At 45.0% G+C, this 23,358-nt stretch overlaps 1 protein-coding gene across 3 annotated transcripts in view; it reads right to left on the bottom strand.

Moving 5' to 3' along the window:
• Positions 1-14,981, bottom strand: part of ZNF318 (zinc finger protein 318) — a 29,012-nt gene extending 14,031 nt beyond the window's left edge. The window contains exons 1-4 of one of the 3 annotated variants that reach the window (XR_011327511.1): positions 14,470-14,981; positions 8,172-8,317; positions 2,680-3,313; positions 132-1,556 (exon numbers count right to left, since the gene is read on the bottom strand). Coding sequence is in view for 2 of the 3 variants with exons in the window: in XM_069800461.1 (XP_069656562.1) it covers positions 132-1,556; positions 2,680-3,313; positions 8,172-8,317; positions 14,470-14,826 (2,562 nt within the window). In the remaining variant the exon portion in view is untranslated. The remainder of the gene's footprint in view (positions 1-131; positions 1,557-2,679; positions 3,314-8,171; positions 8,318-14,469) is intronic. The other 2 variants (XM_069800461.1, XM_069800462.1) reach the window with 2 other exon arrangements.
• Between the last annotated feature and the right edge of the window lie 8,377 nt (positions 14,982-23,358).

The raw sequence follows: 23,358 nt of genomic DNA, 5'->3' as shown, positions 1-23,358 counted from the left end.
GCAAATTTATTCCAACTGCTTTTAAACTGGAGCCACTCAGGAAAAAAAAAGGTGCACCTGAATAGGAAAAGCTTCTACCCCAGCAATCAAGCAGTCCAACATATTTTGATGTATCAGAACAGATAACATACCTTCTGCTTTTGAGCTGCCCTATTTTTTTCATCCGACATCTTTTCTGTGGTATTTTTGAGAGGGTGTGAAGACAGACGAAGGGGCACTTTGGAATGAGCAGGAGTGGTAGGGACATGAACGAGCACAGAACCATCTCTTTTTAAATCAGGGACATCCTTTCCCATAGAGACTGTCTCAATCACCCGGAGGTTGGGACGTGTGGGGTTCGCTGACATGGCCATAGTAAGAAGACCGTGAGCTTCTGGCAGTGTAGGATTAGGCTGCTGGGCAGGAGGGTACATGGTCCAGCCAGGGGCTGCATATGCCATATAGTGCCCATATGCATCATATCCTGGAGGAGCCATTGTGGGAGGTGGATAGTTTTGGGGCATTTGAGTGGCAGTGAACTGGGAATAACTGGGAATTTGGTACTGGGAAACAGAAGTAGGTGTAGGCGGCAAACTAGCAGGAGCTGGTGGAACTGAGGGAATGAGAGACACAGAAGGAAGAGGCTGTTCTGGTGGACGTGGAGGTATATCCTGTCCCACTGGCTTGTTCTTAGCATATTCTGATTTCTGAAGAGAGGGTGCATCTTTAGACTGCTGGAAAGAGACTGGAGGTGATGCTGAGTGCTGCTGGCCTGACTCAGGAGAACGAGTATCACTCCGGCTGCGACGCAAGTCCCAGGGGTCCAGTCTGCGAGGATCTGAAGAGCGACGATCAGGAGAACGAGATGCTAACTTTTTGCCATGAAGACGTTCCTGGGTACGAACAGCCAGTTTTCCAATTTCAGCAACGCCAATGTCAAGTCCAATGGTTTTGAGTAAGTCATGGATCTTCGCATACTCAGCATTAGGTTCTTCTAAAGAATCCAGCTTGACAGCTGGAGCAGAAGAAGGAGGTGGGCTCACTTTCTGGTTTATTATCTCATTGCAACAACTCACTGGAGGCTTCTGAATAGGGAGAGATTCAGTTTTGGTGTCTTCATCCTCATCACCGTAAAGAAATTTCTCTTCATCCTCAATGTCAGGAAAACTACGCCTCCTCTTCTCCTGAGCACTGACAGAATCAGCCATCATGCCTAGAATTCGGGAAAAACCACTGCCATCCTGACTGGCCCTCTCGTGAGGCAGCAGAAAGTCGGAGTGGCGATCAGCAGGCTCTGACTTGGGTTCTAACTTTTCCTTGTGACTTAAGAAGCTTCCAAACTTCTCTTCAAATGTGAAAGCATCTTTGGGAGCCCCAGAAAACGGGCTCCACTCATATAAACCATCGTGCAACTCCTTGTTTGCAGACTCCACAACAGAGTCTTTGTTAAACCGTTTGAGAAAGTTCTCCACTTCAGAGGCAAAAGGAGCCGTGTTGTTGCTCTGGGGCAAAGATGAATGACTAGAGAGAAGAGGAAGATCCTTGCTGGGAGCTGAACTGCTTGAAAAGCCCTCAGGCTGAAAGAGAGAGAAGTTACTACTTACTACAGCACCTTCTGAGGTGACTATGCGCTTCACAGAACAAACGAACGAACATGTTAATTTCTCCTTGAGTTCACAGCTGAAGAAAAGAGTTAGAAAAAACAATATACAGTTGAAAGAGAACACAGGAGATTACAAAACAAGTTGCCTAATGATTCCAGAATGTCATGTCCAGCAATGAATGCTTATCTCAGAGAATACACAAATTCACAATTATATTTCATTAATTTTTTGCAAGCATAAGAACTGAAACTTTTAAATTGAAACCCCGTAACATAATTTTGGCTATGCTTTCAGTTTAATCACAGACAAATAGGATTTCAACACCTTCAGACCGGTAAAAACAACTGCACTGGGGTTATCGCCAGTCACTTCTTCAGATATGCATAATTAATGCCATGTTAAATAGGATTTCCAATAATAGGTATAGAATGGGATCCTCAGTATTGGAGCACCTCCTGAGATAAACATGTCACTGTCAAACCAACACTGATGAGTACCACAGGCAGATCAAAAGTGATGGACTAAAACATGCAAAAAGTCAATTTATCACAGTGGTTGCAACCACTTATCTTTCCATTGCTCTAATTTTGAGACTCAATTGGTACAGCTTGGTAAAAATTAAGTAGGGTTGATCCCAGCCTACAGCCCAAAGGGAAAAAATTAAGGAAGCTTGAAGATGTTTTCAGCCAGAGGTACTGATGATGCATTAGGCAGTTCTCTAAGTCTATAAAGACAAGAAAGAGGCACTGTGACAGGCAGAGAGCTTTGATCAATGTCCTGCCTGCCTGCGGTACAAAAAGACTCAGCTTTTCTATAAAAGCTGGCCCAGATCTCAGCATCCTGGGCTGAATTTCAACAAGGACATTTTATTCTGCCTCAGATTTTATATATGTATGATTCTTGATTAAATGCCTTCACCTATTGAAGTTTCTAATGCAATCCTAACTGCAAACCTGTAAAAAGATACCTGACCTCTCAAAGACAGGAAAATGTAAAGATTTGGCTTTTCCATTTTTTAAATCAAACTAACATTCTGTATCATGAAGTGACTATTTTGGAAAGCAGAAACATATAGACAGAGAGACAGAGATCAAACCTGAATAGGAGACTCTACTTCCATCTCCACTCGTTTCTTCAAAATAGATTTTTTGGGCATGGATGGGATTTCCTCAGGCCTATACATATACCGAGGATCAGAAGTCTGTAGTGTGTTAGTCAAGCCGGGGATCACATAACCACTGCCTGAAACATCATGATTTAAGTTTCTACTACGCTCTTCTTCTTCTCTTTTCCTCCTTGCACGGTCAAGCTCTCGGAATTCTTCATTCAGGTATGATGGGCTCGGGCTTCTGCTGCGGCTGTGGCTTCGTCTGCGATAGTTTCGTGTTCCTGATGAGAAACCCTGATGCTCTCCACTCACACCATGCATCTTCTCATCCTTTTCGTACCGTGGACGCTTTATTTCTCGTCCCCTCTCTTCTGGCCTCAATGGGTAGGAGGATTTCCTGAGTTTGTCACCATCTCTATCAGATCCACGAGACAGCTCTTCTCGACGACCATAATGCGGACTATAATCTGAACGATGGAGGAAAACATCCCGGTTGCGGTAGTCTTCATCATGTCTCATGATGAAGGGACTTGAAGGTTGATCTTCATGCGATGGGTATCTCTCAAGGCCTCGAGGACATGAGAGGCCTCTAGTGAATATTGGACCATCAGCCATATCATCCCTGTGTAAGAGAAGCATAGAATAAACATAAGTATTTGAGTCAGAGTAAACAGTCTTACTTGTACTCAAGAGTAAGAAATTTCCAAATCGGTTTCAGAATAACATCTCCATCACTAACCAGAAGCAACATTTTATGGACTTAAAGGGCAGGGGAGAGAGGGAGTCTTATTTTTAATGGTACTACACATCCCTCCTAGGAAGTCACCTGCAAACACAGTGACGTGAACAATTCAACTCTTACTGCAGAAGGAGAGCCTTGAAAAATTGATAGGATGGATTTATTTCTGTGAAGGAGAAAGACTACACGTTTTTAAAAAAGCTTACTATCATATTTCAGACCACAATCCCTTTCCTCACCTCTCCCAGCAAGATGCCAAGGTCACATTTCATATGAATTATTCAAGGTATAATTCAGTTTCACACTGGTAAATGCAACAAGATCTTTTTCTCTTCAGCTGTAGACAAGGACCACAAATTCTAGCCACATTTTCTATTGCAACCAATCTGTAGACAGGACTGTCACTAATCACATGAACGGCTATACCCAAAAAGAAGCACAGTTTTTCATAATATATCTATGAACCAGGGATAGTAAATGTAATAGTACCATTCCTTTGTGTCAGCCCCTGCATTATTACACACGCAGTGGGCATGCAACTAGCACAACACCAGAATAACTACATCTCTTGGAGTATCTTCTTTTGGACCAACTCCTACACACACATCCAATTAAGAGTACTGTTTTAACTAAGGCCTTTTTCCCCAGCCCTAAAAACTCTTCTGGGACTGTTCTTTAGATCAGGCAGAAACAAACCAAACCAAATGTTTAAAATTACAAGCTGCTGGTTTTACTCACAGGTATTCCAGAAACCTAGCAAGATCCTCCAAGAATGGGACGCAAATGTGCTCCTTAAGTGAAATCAATGGGACGGAAAACACAGAAAAATGTCTTTCCTGAGCAATCAAAACATCGACTTGAGCTAAACTATGTATGATTGCCTCAATCCTCAAAAATCACCTCCTCCTACTCAGAAAAGTCCCTCCGTAGATCTGAGAAAGGACAAGTCAAGTCATGCCAGATGACATCTTCAAAAAAATTTGCGATAAATTACAGCCCCAGTTTTTAAAGTCACTAGGCTGAAGAATAACAGACGTAAACAGACAAGGTCTTTTTCTTGAGTATTTTCATAGTTTACACATGCATACTTAAGAACAAAACCAGCACAAAACATCACTTTATCTCTAACGTGCATCACTGCAAAGCATTTCGTATGTTATTAGACGCTTTATCAGTCCAACACTTCTTATAAGGCAAATACGGCATACATCAGGACCCACAGTATTAGATGGTATCTTCCCAGTTTCCAGCAAACTATACACATCCACCCCCTCCAAAAGCACAAAAATATCTAAAAAGTAGCTAAAATTAAATTTCATATAGGTAAATTTCATAAAGCTATGTCTATCTCCAGTGTCACCTTTTCTCAGAGCCTGCTAAACCTATACAAGCTGCATGAATGCATCTGATGGAGTAACAGATGTATTTCACCACACAGCTTCAGCAGATTTTTGTGCAAATAATTTGCATGCATGCTTGTCAGGTGTCACCTACAATTCAAGTGCTCTGACCGCAGTGATAAAGCAGAAGGAATATTTAAGCACACTTTGGAAAGAAAGAAACAGCAAACCTACTATATTTACAACTAGAAAGATGTTCCAAATACACTCTGAACAGCTAAGATGCAAATTTAAAACCCGAAGATTAAATTCAGGTGTGAGGAAAAGGATTATTTGCCTTACAGAAACCGTGACCCTTTGAAATATGTTTTCTGTGAATACAGTCCAACAGAGAGATATGGCCCTCTTAACTAGTTTGGGTGCTTTTAGCCAGCAATGTCCACTGCAGGCTATTGCATCCCTGAGAGAAGATACAAGGTGGTACCACTGTGACCATCCCAATTCCTTCACGAACACAGAATCCATGAATTACTGGAATTTGCAGTTTCAGAGAAGGAGAACAGACCACAGACTACATAGACATGATGCTTCAGAGAACTACAACTAGTGTAAAGTAAGTTTACTTTTTGGTATACTTATTCACATACACAGAAACAGAAATAATGGTATTCTGCTGTTAGCAACCAACAGGACTCCACCTTAACACATAGTCTTTGAACAGGAAGTCAGATGAGCTGTTCATACTCAAGCCAACTGTCACTCTTGACATTATGCCAAAAAAAAAAAATGCTATTTTAGAGCACAGCTTAACACAGACCAAGTCTCTGCAAGGATACAGTCTTATCTTTTGAATTAACCTTAGATGAAAGAATTGGTGGGATTCTCTGTGTAGCTTATGCCAGCTCAGATAGTAGTAGAATGTCTTAAAAATACTGACAGAGGGAGAGATGGAAGGCAGGGAGAGGGATAAGATATATTCTTCACTTTGACAGACTGAGATTCTGGAAGACAAAAAAATACTAATCTGTTGAAGTAGAAGACTGAAGCTGCTTAGGTGACCTTGAAGTCACAGGCCAGCAGCATTCAGTATGCTTACTTAGACATGTGCAGGAGGCCAGCTGCCCTAGAAACCTGGGGCAAGTTCTTACAGATGTTTTAGGACCAACCTGCACGTGGACATGCACCCTTAGAAATTCTCCTGGGGCATCCTCAAAATCCACTGCTGCAGGAGAATCCAAAAGCATCCCTGATTTCCATCCTTTGGTATTTTATTTCTTTTATAGGCTAATGAACCTCTCTACCATCCCAAGGCCCTGCAAATTACAGAAAATAATTTGTAAAAGTGATTGCTGGAAATCTCTAAGTGGAGTAGTTAGCAAAAATAGCTAAGAATAACTAAATTCAGAATTATTTGCTCCAATTACTTCAAAATTTGAAAAGACATCTTCAGAAAACACTCCTCTTTTTTTTTTTAAATAAGAATGAGAACATACCACATGCCAAATAAGAATGTGGTATGCCCAGTATTAAACCCAATGATTCACAATAAGGGCTACTTTAAAGCCCAGTGATAGATATAAGGTCAGTGTCCCAGTACCAGGGTAGCCTCTCAGGGGGGAAAAAAAATACATGATGAAAAAATATATGACAAACAATGTCCTTAACCAAACACAAAGTGTCTTTTAAAAACAACTAAAATGGCTAAACATTGAAGAAATTTGGAAGTCAGAAATAGTACCTAGAAGATTTAGGAAAAGCTAAGGGATGACTAGGTTGTCACACACTTTAAGCTTCTGGACAGTGGGCACTGCTTAGACAAGTGCAGCCAGCACAAGGGGAAAAAAAAAAAAATGTAACCACATGGAGTTCTTGCATACCTATGCTACAAATATATGGGAAATCACTTAAAAACTGAGATCTACACAGTCTCACTTTCTCTTATTCTCATTCTGATTCATCTGTCACTTTTATACCTTCTCAGGAGTCTATTCTGACCTTTTTTTTACATCTATGGGTCCTGTAACAGAGATAAAGTGAAAGTTCTTTGTCATTTTCACTCTTACGTTAAAATAAACTCCACTGTACCTGATTTTACTTCTAACCATGCATCCTAACCACAAAACAGGTCAAATATAAAACCTCACTGGAGAAAAGGAAGCAATGGGACAAACACGCACCCCCGCCCCACATGTTCTTAATTTGCCAGAGCAGTGCCAGTTCTCCTACATACCATTTCCTGCTCCTTCCAACCACTGTACTCTCCCTTCAGGCTGCACAGGGGATTTACAAATTGAACACTGATCCCAGGAGAACTGAGATAAAGGCGTAAAAGTGACAGCACTGAAAACTAAACTCTCGCTGGGTTTTCCACACCTGCTGAAATTTAACCTTACACTTGAGAAAGACAGGAAATTCACTTATTCTGCTCAGTTCCCTCTTTTCCTCTCTCTCTCTTCTCCTTTTTTTTTTTTTTTAAACAGTTGGGGATATTTGTATCAAAAATGGAAGTTACAATGCTTTTTTTGTTCTGGATGCTTATCCCTGACCTGAAACTGCAATTGTATGCTCTGGGGCACAAACTATGCCATCTTTAACTTTGCAATTCAAGACAAAGAAAACAATTTTATTTCCACAGAGTCTTCTGATTTTACTTCTTTTGCCAGATTCTACCTGTTCTCCTACTGAAGGCAAGGATTTCAAACAGTATCTACTAATATTTATACTTCACTGTTCACAGCAGTATTTTGAATATAAAAGATGTCTCTTCATTAACTATGTTTCTCTCCAATTCCAATCAAAGGACCCTAAGAATTCTAACACTTATTTTATCACATATGAGACTGTCTGACTACGTTCACCTCTCTTCCACAGCATTTTTAAAGTCAAAATAATAAATTTTCTTCAAGCTACACTAGAGCTTTCTTCTGGACTACTCTCAAAAATCAGGAAAGTAGATTATTTCTCCCAATAAATGAGGAAGTTGAAGCTTTACACTATCCATAAACAAACTTCCTTTCAGTCAGACTAGGTAGGTTCATAAGAAACGGAAGACAGTGGCTGAAGCTATGAAAGGTCAAATGAAGCAGCTCCGTCCTGCAATATACTCTGGGCACTTTTAGTTTATAGGGGTTTTAGAAGCAGTTGACAAAAATCAGAGAAGAAATATCTGTTTACAGAATCACTATGAACACAGGCAGCGACTTTTGTTCAGGAATCCCCTGCACCACAACTTGCTGGAGGCTGGAGGAGTATTCCAGGGAAGCATCACTACATGCTTGCCCTCTTACCCTCATTCCCTAGGCATTCACTGGGCTAATTAGATGTTTGGTCTCACCCAGTACAGCCATTCCCACGTTCTCACTGTTTCATACACTTGAATCCCCATCTACAGAGGACCATACCTGTCACTCAGGTTATCAATTGGTGAGCCCAGTCTATCAGGCAGCCTCCTTCGCTCTGGTGTGCCAATGCAATACCGGTCATTACCAACAGTAATCCGCAAACTCTGTTCCAGTGAAGACTCAGAGCGGAGACTCGGTGAACGTCTCTGTAAATTGAAGAAAGAGTGCAAGCCCATCAATCAGGGAATTTTAATCTCAGCTACAGAAAGTCAAGTGACTCTGCTCTGCTTAACATATGAGACTTGGGCTGGATGGATCAATTAAAAAAATCAAACTAGAAGAACAATTGTTCCAAATATTTCAATTCTCTTTAGTTACTAAAGAAAGGGGAGGGTATTGACTGCATTTAATTTCTCATCCCAGCTGCCAATAACACACTCTATATTTACATTATCTGGAAGGGAAATTTTCAACTCAAAAATACATTTCATAAAGCACTATTTTGGAAGGTGGAAAAACAGAGAGAAGTTCAAGAAATCCCAGATTTGCTGCTGTCCTCCTTTCTTTGTAGAGGAGAAGCAGCTAAACAAACATTGCATAAAAAACAGTGCCAGGAATTTCTTAATAAAAGTGTCTGGATTTCTGGCCCTTTCCAACTTTAGTAACTACATGAACCAAAGTATAAACCAGTGTAAACAAAGATTTTCCCAGCAGTGATGTTTTCAACAGTTTTCCTCACCTCATGCTGCTTTCAGCAGATAAACGCAACGTAACACTAAAAATGCCAGTGACTATAGAAACACCTTCCAGAATAGAATTCCCATTATCATTATTTGTTACTGGTAGAGCTAAACCAGAGCTAAGTAAAGTTGCCTTTGAAAAACTACAGCAGTGAAGGCCTGAGCTGACTGCCTCTGCACAGACCTTCCTTTGGACACATACTCAATACAGAAAATGTCATTACTGGTAAGTTATGCTTAACTAGTTATGCCTCGTATCATTCTAGAATACGGCACTAGAACACAGGAATGATCAAAGTAAGGGGAGTTCCATAAGAAACAGGTGAGACTGACTGAAGACAGAGATACTTGATTTGCTTTTTTAAAGCAACATGGTTTAGATTCTACTTAACAGGAAGCAATGAACCAGCTTCAGTTCTGCCAAACCAGTCATGCACTGTATACCGCTTTCACCACCGAAAATTGCAGTAGCAAGCAGCAGGTGCGTTATGTTGTCTGCAGGTGCATTATGTTGTCTGCATCCACCCTGAGAAGACGCAGCAGATTCAGCTCAATCCTCCAAGAGACCAAAAGAAGAACAGTATATAATCTCCAATAAGAAAGCAGAAGAATTCCCTCACAAATTTGCCTGAACAAAATTTACTTGCAGTACAAATCTGCACTAGAATCCATTGTGCACATAACCTTGTCCTAAGGTAACGTATTAGTGATTTCTGTTTTACTCCTTTAATACAAACCCCAGCATTTATCAGAACACATTTTAATTACTTTCTAAGACCAAGGGTGTTGTATAGCATAATACAATCCTGCAACAGCCTGGCTGAGATACAACGTATACAATGTGCATGTGTCTCATACAAACACACTCTGAAGGCTCACATGTGCCCAGTATAACATTGAATTTTGAGGGCTGCCTCAAGAAGTGATTATCTTGAAGGGCATCTTCTTGCCATCGAGGCTGTTGGCAAGTTGGGCACATACATGACAACCATCTCCAGGAACGGGAGACAGAGAAGTGATGATTACATCTCAGAACAAACTTCTGCAGAAAGGAAAGAAATAGCTTACATTTAGAAAGTTTGGGATGTTAGGATTGCCTATGACTGCCATACAGATTGCCCATTGCCGTATTATTTGCACAGGTTGCATACCAGCTCTTCATTCCTTCTTTCTCTGTTGACCCAACATATTCCAGACCTCTAATTTCAGCCAATTTTCTTACAAGAAAGCAAAGAAGCTGAGAGAAACTATAAAAAGAACAAGCATGCAGGTCAGCAGGGACAAATAAAAGCAGCATGTGTCAGCCTTGCAAGAATAAAGTCCACCAAAATCTCTCACTGTACAGACCTGACATTCCTCTCCTCTCTTACATTTTTCAATACTCACCCCAAACCTTTGCTGTCACTCCATGCTCTTCCAATTTCCACAAAGTTTTCCCCAGCTACTAAGGAATTAACAACATCCATACTTACAGTGTGCAACACAGCTCCACTGGCAGTCAGCATCCCAATTACGCATGAGAAAATGGGCAACAATGCTGATAACCTAGGAATGCAGGCACTCCATCTCAAAAAAAAAAACCCTCAAAACCAAAACTCAAACCAACTCCCAGAATCAAGAAAAGGGAATAAGTAATCTCTAAGGCTCCTCCTCCCATACTCCAACTCACATGAAAGGTAAGGGACAATAACTTGGAGCTTGTACTCAAAACTTTTCTGCACTTCAACCCCATTACCCCATCAGTGTCCTCATTCCACATGCTACATCTTCCACCCTTATGCATATATTCCCCTCTTCTAAGTCCTCCTTCCTTGTTGCGGCTTAAATTCCTCTTCCTCAGTCTTCTGTCCGAATTCATCTCCTTTCAGTGACAGCTCCAAAATGCCACTTACTAACACATTTGTGTAACTCTCCACATTTCCACACTTTGTATCCTCAAACTTGTGGAGAGGAAGTCTTAAATTATATAAATCTGAAAACTTTATTAAAACTTTACCCAATCATGCTGACCTAGCGTATCTGCTGTCTGCTTTGCTTTGATTACACTTAGTTCTACTGTTTGGAAAACATCAGCTAATCCCAGCTTTATCTTTAATGAATGCTAATTTTGTAAACAGTACTTCTAAAAAGTAAAATCAACCTGTGTATGTATTTTATGCTTTATAACATCACTTTTAAAGAAGTAGTAGGGTTGGTCAAACACCTTTTGGTGGAATTTCCATGGAAAAAATGTGCCCAATATACTCTCCAATAATTACTTACACTGGGCTTTAGCATATGCAAGAGACAGCAAAATACAGGGTAAAGAGCTACATTTAATTGTCTCAATATCCCTCTTACTGTGAGAGCTGCTTCAGAGAGAAAAGTTTTCCTTAAATGCAGTAATATTCCTGTAAATAAACAAAAAATCTATTTGACTCAGCAGTTCAGCACTAGCTAACTTGCTAAAGCCTAAATTCTAGGATGAATAATTTTTCAATCCTTCTCTGAAATTAGAATAGGCAAGAAAAACATCAAGAATCTGCAACAATTTGCTGAGATGACTACTGTAACTTGAGCCAGAAGGGTGCAAAATAACACTGGAAGAATAGCATTTATCAAGAATAATGTTTGTGTAAAGTGGGGGTTTTTGGTGGCTTTTTTCTTTTCCCCAAAGGGGGAGTGGGAGGCTTCCAGTCAAAAACTCCTAGTTCAAATTTCTCCAGGTCTGAACCACCAACACATTTGGCATTGGAAGTTTTGATACAGCTGGCACAGGTTCACAGCCTATCATGGATACAGTGAAATGGCAGACTGAGTGATGGTGAAGTCAGTTTAAGAAAGTTCTGCTCCTGTATATTGGGTTTGTGTGGCAAGGTTTTGGTAGCTGGGGGGGTGGTTACAGGGGTGGCTTCTGTGAGAAGCTGCTAGAAGCTTCCCCTATGTCCGACAGAGCCAATGTCAGCCAGCAATAAGACAGACCCGCCGCCGGCCAAGGCCAAGCCCATCAGCGATAGTGGTAGCGCCTCTGTGATAACATATTTAAGAAAGGAAAAAAGTTGCAGCAGGCACAGAAACTGCAGCCGGAGAGAGGAGGGAGAACATGTAAGAGAAACAACCCTGCAGACCCCAAGGTCAGTAAAGAAGGAGGGGGAGGAGGTGCTCCAGGTGCCAGAGCAGAGATTCCCACACAGCCCGTGGGGAAGACCATGGTGAGGCAGGCTGTCCCCCTGCAGCCCATGGAGGTCCACAGTGGAGCAGATATCCACCTGCAGCCCAGGGAGGACCCCACACCAGAGCAGGTGGATGCCCGAAGGAGGCTGTGACCCCATGGGAAGCCCGCGCTGGAGCAGGCTCCTGGCAGGACCTGCGGATCTGTGGAGAGAAGAGCCCATGGAACAGATTTTCTGGCAGGACTTGTGACCCTGCAGGGGACCCACACTGGAGCAGTGTGCTCCTGGAGGACTGCACACCGTGGAAGGGACCCATGCTGGAGCAGTTCGTGAAACACTGCAGCCCATGGGAATGACCCACATTGGAGAAGTTCATGGAGGACTGTCTCCCGTGGGAGGGACCCCATGCTGAAGCAGGGGAAGAGTGTGAGGAGTCCTGCCCCTGAAGAGGATGAAACAGCAGAGACAACCTGTGAGGAACTGACTGTAACTCCCATTCCCTGCCCCCCCCCCCCCCCCCGCAACACTGTGGGGGGGGTAGGTAGAGAATCCAGGAGTGAAGCTGTGCCTGGGAAGAAGGGAAGGGGTGGAGGGAGGGTGTTTTGAGATTTGGTTTTATTTCTCATTACCCTACTCTGGTTGATTGGCAATAAGTTAAGTTAATTTTCCCAAGTTGATGGTAATTGGTTGAGTGATCTCTCCCCGTCCTGATGTCAACCCATGAGCCCTTTGTTATATTTTCTCTCCCCTGTCCAGCTGAGCAGGGGGGGGAGTGATAGAACAGCTTTGGTGGGCTCCTGGTGTCCAGCCAGGACTAACCCACCACATCCTGTATCCCAGTTTGTCATCCCCGCACTGTGACCATGCAACTGTCCATCGAGCCACAACACAAATTGACATGAATCAGATTAAAAATTATCTCCTTTTAAAAAATTACTTATTTTCAACCTGGGTCCCACTAGCAATGCAGTTTGCAGGGCTACCCCACAGACAACTTACAGGACTGAGATAACTATGAAATACAGCCTAAAAACAAATAGCCAGAGGCAAGCTTCTCAGTCTGGTTTGGCTTAACTGTCAAATACAACATTATCTTCCTATACCTTCAGGACAGCTCACCTTTGCATAACAAATAGCAGGAATAGCTGAATTTTAACTCCACTACAATCACCTGTGATCTCTTCTATGGCAACAGCTCCAAATAAAGCCAGTAAGAACCTGTACCACCATCAGAAAGGGCAATCCCCATTCTCTCTTGGGGTCTCATCATGCAATGAATCGTAGCAGACAGGACATTTTTATTGGATTGACTTTCAGCCACATTGTTTCCTCAAATCAGCTCACTCTGCAACTTCACAAGTACAAGTGTGAGCACTAGGGACGGGGGCAGAATATACTGCAGAGTGAGAGGAAAAAGTGAGTGTACTGTTCTTTTTAATTGTGCACGTGCTAGATTGAGTGACCATGGAACCATAGCCTAAAATATTCCAGTACGAAAATCTCTTCTTACAATACAAAAGCGGAGTGAACCTACTACATACCACAGGTAACAGTTACCAGACAAGACAATCATTGCACCAAGGAGTAACAAGAGAAAACCTAAGTGAGTGAATGCCACTCGGTCAAAAAAAAAGTTAGGCTATACACTTTGGTTTAGTACGAAGACATCTGCATCCAAAATGGGATCACTTCAGATGCCAAACCAGAGTTTCATATGGCCAAATCAGATTTTGCCAAGACTGAGCGAGAAGACTGGAACACCTTGCGCACAGCTCCAAGTACAAAGCACTGCCTATCAACGAATACCTCTCAAAGATGTAAATCTGTAACAGTCTCCTTTGTACACCCATGACAGCAGGAAGAACTCAAAGTACTCATTCAACATCCTATTAAAAAAGTTATCTTCCCATAAATTAAACTATATTTATACAATAACACAAACCGGTGTTAAATGGAGGAAAGCGACCAGTTACATCCTTTGCCTTAGCAAAAGATAGCATCATCTTTGAGCCTTATCTAAAATGGCTCTAGCCGATAAAAGAGAAATAAAAATGTAACGGAAATTAAAGGAAAAACATTACTTAAAATGGAAATCAATGATTTTTTTTTTTCCATTGGGTTCTCTAAGAAACAGGGGGGGAAATCGCCCTTCTCCCTCTGCACAGGGAAAGCCCGGGGCCGGTGGAATTCTGCAAGGACCCCGCCGCGCCAAGTTTGGGGCCCTGGTCCCGCTGCCCCCAGCTCCCGCCCTTCCGCCGGCGGCGACGCGGACTGACCCCAGCGCACGGCCGGGCTACCGCTGAGGGGAGGCCGATGCCGGGAGAGACACCCCCCACCAAGCCGCGGGGGGCGGTGGCCGCCATCTCCGGGGGCCGCGGAGGCGGCGGGGACACCCCGCGGCCTGACAGCCCCTGAGGGAAGCGGCAAGCCCCGCACCGAGACACCTCAGCGCACGGCGGTAGTTACCCGGCTGCTGCTGCCGTCTCCATGCTCGCTCCCCCGGCGGCCCCGGGTCCCCCCGGGCCCCGGTCCTCCCGGCGGCGATGGCAACCTCCTGCTGCGGTGCGGCGACGGGGATCGGCGAGAGGCGCCGCGGTGGCCCGACGGGGAGCGGTGGCGGCGCGGCGGGGGACGGGGCGAAGCGGAGCGCGGTGGCGAGGCAGAGGCGGCGGCGGGCGGCGGCGGGGGAGGCCGGCCGCGGCCTGGCCCCGGCCCCGATGTGCTGGAGCGGGAGGCGCGGGACCCCGACGAGCTGCCCTCTTTCAGCCGGTGGGAGGAAGAGGAGGACGAGGGGCCGGAGCGGCCGCTGCTGGAGCGGTACATGATGGCGCCGGCGGCCCGGGGGTCCCGGCGGCCTGCGCGGGCGCCCCAGCTCCTCTGACCCGGCCCCCCCGCCCCAGCTGCCCCCCCCCCCCGCCGCGCGTGCGCGCCGCCGGCCGCCCTGCGCGCGCTCCCGAGCCAGACACCCCCGAGCCCGGCGGGGGGGGAGGGGGCGGGGTGAGCCGGACCGGGGAGGGGGCGGGAGGCGTTCCTTGGGGACGCCCGCACAAAATGGCGGCCGCCCGGCTTTGGTCACGTGTGGTGGGCGGCCTGGTGCCCGGCGGGAGGTGGGTGCTGGTGCTGCTGTGGCTGCCGTGCTCGGTGGTGCGGGACGCCGCTTCCTCCGCGCTACTGCTCCCCGGTAGGCGTGAGGGGGACACGCTCGGGTGCGCGCAGGCGACTGTTCCATCCTGTTTGCCTCTCCTCCGGGGCTTCCCGCTGCGCCGCCTCCCTCAGCGGGAGCCCTCCTGATCGGGAGAGCGGGTGGGGGGCGAAGGCGGTGGGGAGGGCGAGAAGGAGCTTCGCCTGGGCGCCCTCTCCCTCACGGAGGCTGAGGGGAGACGCTGAGGCGGTGGGCCGTGAGGCGGTGGGCCGTGAGGCGGTGGGCTTCGGCTGGGCCTTGCTGCAGCTTGGTGTGCCTGGGTTGATAGCAGCGTCTAGGTTGAAGCTAAAAGCAAAAGGGTTTGGTTTTTTTGGTTTGGTGGGGGTTTTTTGGGGTTTTTTTTCGCCCTACACTGTGCTGTGGAGTTTGTTGGTGTGGGTGTTGTCCTTAAGCAGGAGTGTGTTCAAGAACAATCTTTGGTGGCTAGATGTAATGCTCAGCCTGAGCCTCTAGCTTAGAAAATTTCTGAACAAATTTCCTTCCTGTGACTGCCAGGAGCTGAGATGACATGACAGGGAGGAATTGCTTCTTGCCTCCTCCCTCTCCTCACCTGAGCACCTGCTACCAACCATGCTTAGTGCAGGCAAGTGAGTATGACAGTTTTGATTCTCTAAGTGAAGCATGAAATGTTTCTTGGTTCATGCTGGGGGCTGTCCCTGGTGAGGAGGAGGAAGTGTTTTCAATTAAGTGAAATGGGCTACCAGTAGAAAGAAATGAATGCAGAGAAATGAATGTCCTGATAAAATTCTCCATTTCCCAAATTCCTGAGCCTTCATACCTTGTTTAGAAACTGGGAGAAGTTTCATGTGTTAGGTTTGTATCTTATTATTAGCTAGATGACATGTGAGGCCTTGTATTTGAAGACGCAATCAATTTTTGCAGACTCGGATGAAATTTTGCCTGTGTTTTTGGGGAATGTATTTGCTAGACCATAACATACCATTTGAAGCATACTACTTACAGCAGCAGCAACAAAGAGCAGCAGGCTCATGGGTGGGGGTCTGTCTGATAGTATAATAAGGTATTTCTGCTGGGAGTGGTTGGGTACAATTGTGTATTAAAGCTAACTGCCCTACCGTAGCATTTTCTGAGTGAGCGCACCACTACACAGGCTCAGGAAATATGCTCATATACCAATCGTCAAAATAAGCACAAGCTATATAAAGACTATCTTATTTTCCATTTCCATTGTCCACTCCTCCCCCTTCTCTCCTAAGGTTGGTAATGTTCATCAGTGACCTTAATTTAATTATAAGTATCCTGGGATAACAATTTCATCTTTGAAGATGCCCAGCAGACTGTGGATCTGCTTCTGGTGGGAGCAAAATGCAATGACGGTGGAGGCAATGCATGCTCACCCAACCTGTTGCAACTAACTACCCTAAGCAGCAGACTTGGTGACACTTCAGGAGGCACAGAGCTGTGGTTTACGGTAACTACAAAACTCATGTGAGTAGGAATTTCCCCTGTAGTTTTGTATTGTAGATTGCATCCAAGTAGTTTATAAGGAATATACTATTATTCCAAATGCATTCTGTTTTTTCATTAAAAGGAAAACGACTTTTTCATGCATTAGTGTCAGGCGTCTCTATCAAGTGCTTAGTTTCACCAATTGAAATAAGTAAAAACAGCATAGCAAGAGAGAGAAAATGGACTTGTTTGGTTTTGGACATCTCTTCAATGTTGTTGCTTTCTTTACATCAGTTTTAAAAAACAGTTTTAAACCACAGTTTGGTTTCAAAATAGTCAAGAGTAAAAAGCCATAAACCCAAGAAACCCAGCAAATTATTTTTTTTTCTGTCAGTTTTATGTAGTTATGCATACAATATCTAAAAGCTTTGCAGAATGCCAGAACATGAAAATATTTTCTAACTTTTTTGCCTTGTATCCAAAGGAGGTCTACAGGAGATGTCCTGGTGGTTTCTGGTGATAGATTTCAGTGGCATTTGGAAGGTGAAGGAATCCAGATACCAATAACTATTCAGAAAGTTCATTAAAATGTCTGTCTGCACACCAGTAAGTAAACTGCTCGAGGGAGGAATGCTAAAAAGAAAGCAAACAGCCTACATGTTGTGGTGTTAAAAGAGTTCAGAAGAGGAAAAATTCCACTTGTTGGAGAAAAATACTTGACTGACCAGTGCTCGTTAGCATTTTGTAGCACTCTGTCATCTTACTGAGCATCACTTTACAATTACAATTTATAAACTCATTCTGTACTAGCTGTAGTGACATCTTTCAATCACAAGCCTTACTGAGTTAAGTTTTTAAAGGGACCAAGCACCCATAGTGGGATTCAGTTAAATTATTCCTAAAATCAGTACTGAAATTTGGGGCCAGTGGTGCACAGCAAATTGAGTTTTCACGTCTTTGCAGGAGCAAGTGCTACAGTTTGTCTTAGGGATTGAAAAAGTCAGACAAGGTCCTTACCTGCTTTGCAGAGGTCTTTGTAATACTCCTGTGACTGATGCTCCAGACTCTCACTGGACAAAGGAGGTGCCAGTCAGTCTCCCAAACTCTTCTTTGGAATTCCAAAGCTCATCTTTGAACTTGCAGTTAGCTGCTGCTTGGAGAAATTTTAGCTAATTGGATGCTGAGGGCAATGTTGGGGTAATGAGGTATCCCAATTCTCATTAGGCCTCAAATAAGAAAGTCACAGAGCAAACAACATTGAGAAAGAAAAGAACAGAATGAGGAAAGTTAGCAGTAGCTCAGTATAAACAAGTAAACAGAAATCAGAATTGAAGTTAATTTGGGTTGGATCATTAGGTTAAAAAGCAGTACCATCACAGAGAAAAACATAAGACCCTAATTATAATTTTTTACCTTCTTGCATCTGAGCTGAGACTAGAACCAGGGGCATGAGATGACCATGCAGTACTCCCTCTAATGTTAAATGGCTAGGCTACTAATAAGAACAAAGACAATTTCTGTGTTTCTATGACACAATGAGTGTCCCTGTGAGAAGGTGCAGTGGAAGATACTCCTCTGTCTTCTGAACTTTGCATTAATTTTTTCCCCTGGAAAACAGGGCAAAATATGTATGTTGTGTCTTCAGGTCCAGGCAAAGCAGGTGTTCATGAAAAGTTTTGGACTGAGCCAAGCAATCAAGCTCATGGTCATGATGTCGTGGAATTTGAGTATGGTTCAGCTGATGGCAGAGCCCTGGCTGGGAGCACAGAAAATGCATCCAAACAGACAATTGCTTTCAGAGATTTTACATCTATAATTACAAGGCTGATATTTCTGAATTTAAGGCTTGTCTAGTCTGGCTTCTGTTTCGGCTTAATATTTACTTTTAGCTGGGAAATGGAATGGGTATGCAGCCTACACTCATTCCCTGACTCTAAGTCCTGGGAAGGGTATTAAGTAATCTGTTACAAAATAAACTGGTAAGAGAAGGGGGGGGGGGGGCAGTCTCCCTTTGCGGGGTAGCTCTTCCTCACTGTGAGTATATCAGTCTAGAGCATTAAAAAACTCTGAATAATAGACAATGAATAAACTCTGGCCTGCATTGGCCTGTGGGTGTGGATTAAATTAAACCTGATGTTGGGGGGTTTATTCCATTTTGAGGGCTCTGATTTTTTTGATAAATGTCAGGTGTATGATTATAGTGCACAAGGTACTTTGTAAGTAATATACTGACAAGCCTGTACTCCACGTGGCGCACATCTTAAATCAGTCAAATGCATAGCAGTAAATGTCACAGGCGGCAATATTTAGGAAGAGGGGAAATAGCCAAAAGGAGGAACAGCTATTTAGATTCTTGCTGTGTTCCCATTTAAATGTACTTATGCAGAACAGGCACCAGTGATTTCAGATCAGTTAGGGTGGATTGGTATTCTCCTAGGGTTCCTTTTTGTGAATATCCTTTATGTTTGTTTTCCCATGAGCGTAGATAATGCTGTCTGGAGCAAAAAGGGATCCTTGGCATCTGAAAGCTGTCCCATCTTTCAGTTGAAGTGGAAAAGTTCATGGTTTTGAATGTGAAGAGGTTAGGAGAGATGAGCAAGCAGAATGCAGCACATGAAAAAGAACACTAGAATGCTATGTGGCTGAAATGGAAGAGCTCTCAGAATGATTAGCTCAAGAAAGAGAGGATGGTCTTTGTCCTCACATCTGAGAACAACTTCTCTGGTATCCTAAGTCAGGGGAAGTGTGTGGGTGGTTGTTTTGTTGTTGTTGGGGTTTTTTTGGGGGGGTGGTTTTTGTGGTTTTTTGTGGGTTTTTGGAGGGTGAAATAAATAAGACATCAGAACCACAAAATCTGAAAGTTTCACTTGTGTACTACTTCACATGTAGCTCATGCTCCAGCTTCACACATTCCCTATTTGCTGTCTTAAGAGTTTGCTGTTTTCACAACATTTTTTTTGACGGGAAGCTTCATTGAGCAGAGAGGACATAAAACTTATTATCAAGGTCTCTACAGGAAAGGTTATTCTAGAAACCTTTGGACAACCTGTGGGAGAAAGAGCAGACTGGCCAAATACACACAGTGTATGGTATTATTGTCCCAAAAGTGGATTTGTTACCTGGTGTGCAATAGACCGATCTCATGCTCGGGAGAGATACTGCTTTTTATTCAGGCCTGGGTGCTCAGTGGACTTTCCACAAATCAAGCACACCACATTCATCAGGTGTACTGTATAACAGTAACAATTGCATATGATTTATTAAACTATTCCTACCTAGTACATATTCAGACTATCTAATGCATATGCATAGGATTATATAACCATGACACATCACATGCCTTCTCCACATGTCTGGGGATTTCAGGTGGTCTTTTGGGGAGGTACCCCTTCCTCACTTTGACTGCTAGCTCATTCTGCTGTGGTCAGTGGTTCGTTTTTGTGCCAAGAAGGATGTATCATCAATCAGGAAAGAATAGAAAGGATCAGAATGATCTTGGCTACTTCTCTAGGTATTATTAGAATTGTTTGAAGTAGAAAATGATTAACTTAATTTAGTCCAAAACAGGATTTTCTGTATCTGACATCAGAAGCTAGCTTGGTTGTGAAAAGGCAGCCTTGCAACTTTGACATACAGGCAAAGATTACTTTCAGGGCTGTGAGAAATCAGCAACCTCAGAGACAACAAGTAAACAAGGAAGTAGATATCGATATATAGGTGTCATGGTTTAACCCCAGCCAGCAACAAAGTACCATGCAGCTACTTGCTCACTTCCCCCCCACACAGTGGGATGGGGGAGAGCATTGGGGGGGGGGGGGTTAAAACTTGTGGGTTGAGGGAAGAACAGTTTAATAGGACAGAAAGGAAGAAAATAACAAAGTGAAAATAATAATAAAAGAATTGGAATATATGAAACAAGTGATGCACAACGCAATTGCTCACCACTTGCTAACCGATGCCCAGTTAGTTCCTGAGCAGCAATCTGCCCCACAGGCCAACTCCCTCCAGTTCATATACTGGACATGATGTCCTGTGGTATGGACTATCCCTTTGGCCACTTTGGGTCAGCTGCCCTGGCTGTGTCCCCTCCCAGCTTCTTGTGCCCCTCCAGCCTTCTCACTGGCTGGGTATGAGAAGCTGGAAAATCTTTGACTTAGTCTAAACATTACTTAGCAACAACTGAAAACATCAATATTATCAACATTCCCATACTGAATCCAAAACATAACACTGTACCAGCTACTAGGAAGAAGATTAACTCTATTCCAGCCAAAACCAGGACAATAGGAGATACAGATACATAGGTGTATATATAGGTTTAGGAAAACAGCACTCTCCTCCTTTCACGGAAACTAGGATTAGAGTGTACTGTGGCCTCCAAGCTCTCGCTCTTATCTCTGCTGTTCACACTGCCTCAGCCAGATCACTCTGTTTTCTCAGACAGGAATGTTACTGATACTTTTCTGGCTCAGCACCCCACTGATAACACTTCTAAGCTCAGAGAATGCTTTATTGTATCTCTGATGAGCTGCAGGTTGAAAGTAAAGTTTGCTGCCTGTGATCAATTATTTACAGGGATACACTAATTTTCTCTGGGAAGAGAGTACTGAGGGAGGGTTTGGGAAAGTGAAGCATCCAGAGCACTTGCTATAAAAATCACCAGCAGCAGCTAAAATTGCCAGCTGGTGTGGTGACGTTTACTTCACGCTCCTGTTATTGTATGATAAGGCTGGATGTCCTCTTGGGTTCGTTTTCTCTCAGCTGGAAAGTTGAGCATCTAGTCACTCCCCAATGCAACGTGCTCTTGTAGTAACTGAGCGTCATATTTGGGGATGCTGCTTGCATGTGTGTTTATGCTCCAGACATAGTGACCAAGCACAATACAGGTAAAACAGTAGTTTTGTATAGCTTACATTATTCAGATGATTGTATTAGGTTAACATAATAATCTCGCTTTATATGGCTATTGCTGCACTAGGAGAGCTCTGCCACTTTGGGTATAGTGATGTATTGTTGGCAAAGTGCTCGTTATCTGCTAAGAGCAAAGAACACTGTACCTATAAAAGCACATTTATACCCATGAAAGTACTGCCTGGGCTATACCTGCTGGTGCTGACTTCTGGATGCACAGTGGTGCATAAATATTCCTGTGCTGGTCGACGCGGTTACACTGCAAGTCTGCAATGTGTGTCTGGTGGGTGTGGGTGTGAAAACATTCAGGGAGTGCCAGACATTGTGGGCCAAGTATGATAGGAGAAGGAGGGGAGAAATAAATAAGATCACGGGGAAGGAACTAGAAGAATTTGGGGGAAAATCACGTTTGTTCGTGACCGTGGACCGATTTTTAGTTTGTTCTTAACTGGAAGACAGAAGTCTGAACGTGTTTAATTTGTTCGCTTCTCCTCCATATCTTGGCCTCACGCTTTTGACCGAACCCCTGAACTCCCTTGGGTTTGCCACCTACCCGGCGGCGGCGGCCGCACGGCACGGCACTTCAAAGGCAGTTCAGCTGGAGCCGCTTGGGAAGAGATGACAACAGCTCCCAAGCCCACGGCCCGTCTGCGTCGGCGCGTCGGCTCCCCGGCTGCCTGCGGCCGGGCCTCGGGCCTGGGCCGCCGCCGGGGCCTGGCGCCCCCGCCGGGGCCTGGCGCCCCCGCCTCCCAGCGCCCTCCCTGGGCCTGATCGCCCGGTTTGACTCGCGCCCTCATTCCGCCGCCTGGTACTTGGCCCCGCCCCGGGCCCCTTGGCACCCGCGCTGCCAGGCCGCGCCCGCCCCGCCCCGCCAGGTGCCAAGGCTGCAGCGCGTCCTCCCGCCCCCCAGGGGGCGCACGGGGCGGCCCTGCGCCCTCTCCTTCCTCCTGCGGTGAGGGCGGAGGCGGGGGCCGGGGGTCGAAGTTGGGCGTGCGGCGGGAGCGTGGGGAGGGGGTGGCGGCGCCGGTGCCCGTCGCCCCGCTGGGAGCGGCCGAGGGGGGGGTCCCGGAGGGTCCCGCCCGCTGCAGGCCACGTGCCGCCCTCTCCGCTTGCCCCTTGACCCAGCGAGGCGGTCGCCAGGTTGGGCCTTCGCCAGGGCTGTAGCGGCGCGGGCCGGGAGGGCCGCCGTGAGAGGGCCCCGTCCCCTGGCTCTGGTGCTGCAGTGCCCCGCTCCTGCGTGCCGGGCCTGTGGGTCTCAGCCGGTCCCAGGCTGGAGATGGGACGAGCTGTAAAGCTGGCAAGGACAGAGTCCTGCTGGTTCCCCTGTCCTGTGTAGCTTGCAGGTACCGCCTGCTTTTCTGGATGGACACCCATGTCCTCCTCCCCTGCGATCTGATGGATGCTAGCTGTTACACGCTGTCTTAAGCAGGACCGTGTAATTCCCCCCATTGTGGGAATTGTTTTGAAGATGGAAATAAAATCGATACATTATTGTTTAAGCAGCTCAAAATATTTTTCAAAGTGATCAGTAGAAAGGCAAAGGCTTCCTGATGTTAGTTTCAAAGGATGAACTGGCCGTGGGAAAAAATCAGCCTGGAAATAAGCAGAAAGCTTCAAATTCCCAGAGCATTGAGGTCCCAGAATGACCTAAGGGGACAAACAACATAATTTATTCTGAGCTGGAGCTTGATCATTTTGTAAAGTAGATGATACGATAGCAAGTGCACAATAGCAGGGCCTGGGCTGTGTGACCCAGGAAGCTGCTTCTAGCCCTATGTTCATTTCTTATCGCAGTCTGCCTGCGCCTGGGGCTGTACTTTTTTCATTTTGTA

This window comes from Haliaeetus albicilla, chromosome 13 (genome assembly GCF_947461875.1).
Source record: "Haliaeetus albicilla chromosome 13, bHalAlb1.1, whole genome shotgun sequence".
Taxonomy (NCBI): Eukaryota; Metazoa; Chordata; class Aves; order Accipitriformes; family Accipitridae; genus Haliaeetus; species Haliaeetus albicilla.
This window is presented reverse-complemented; position numbering and strand designations above follow the sequence as displayed.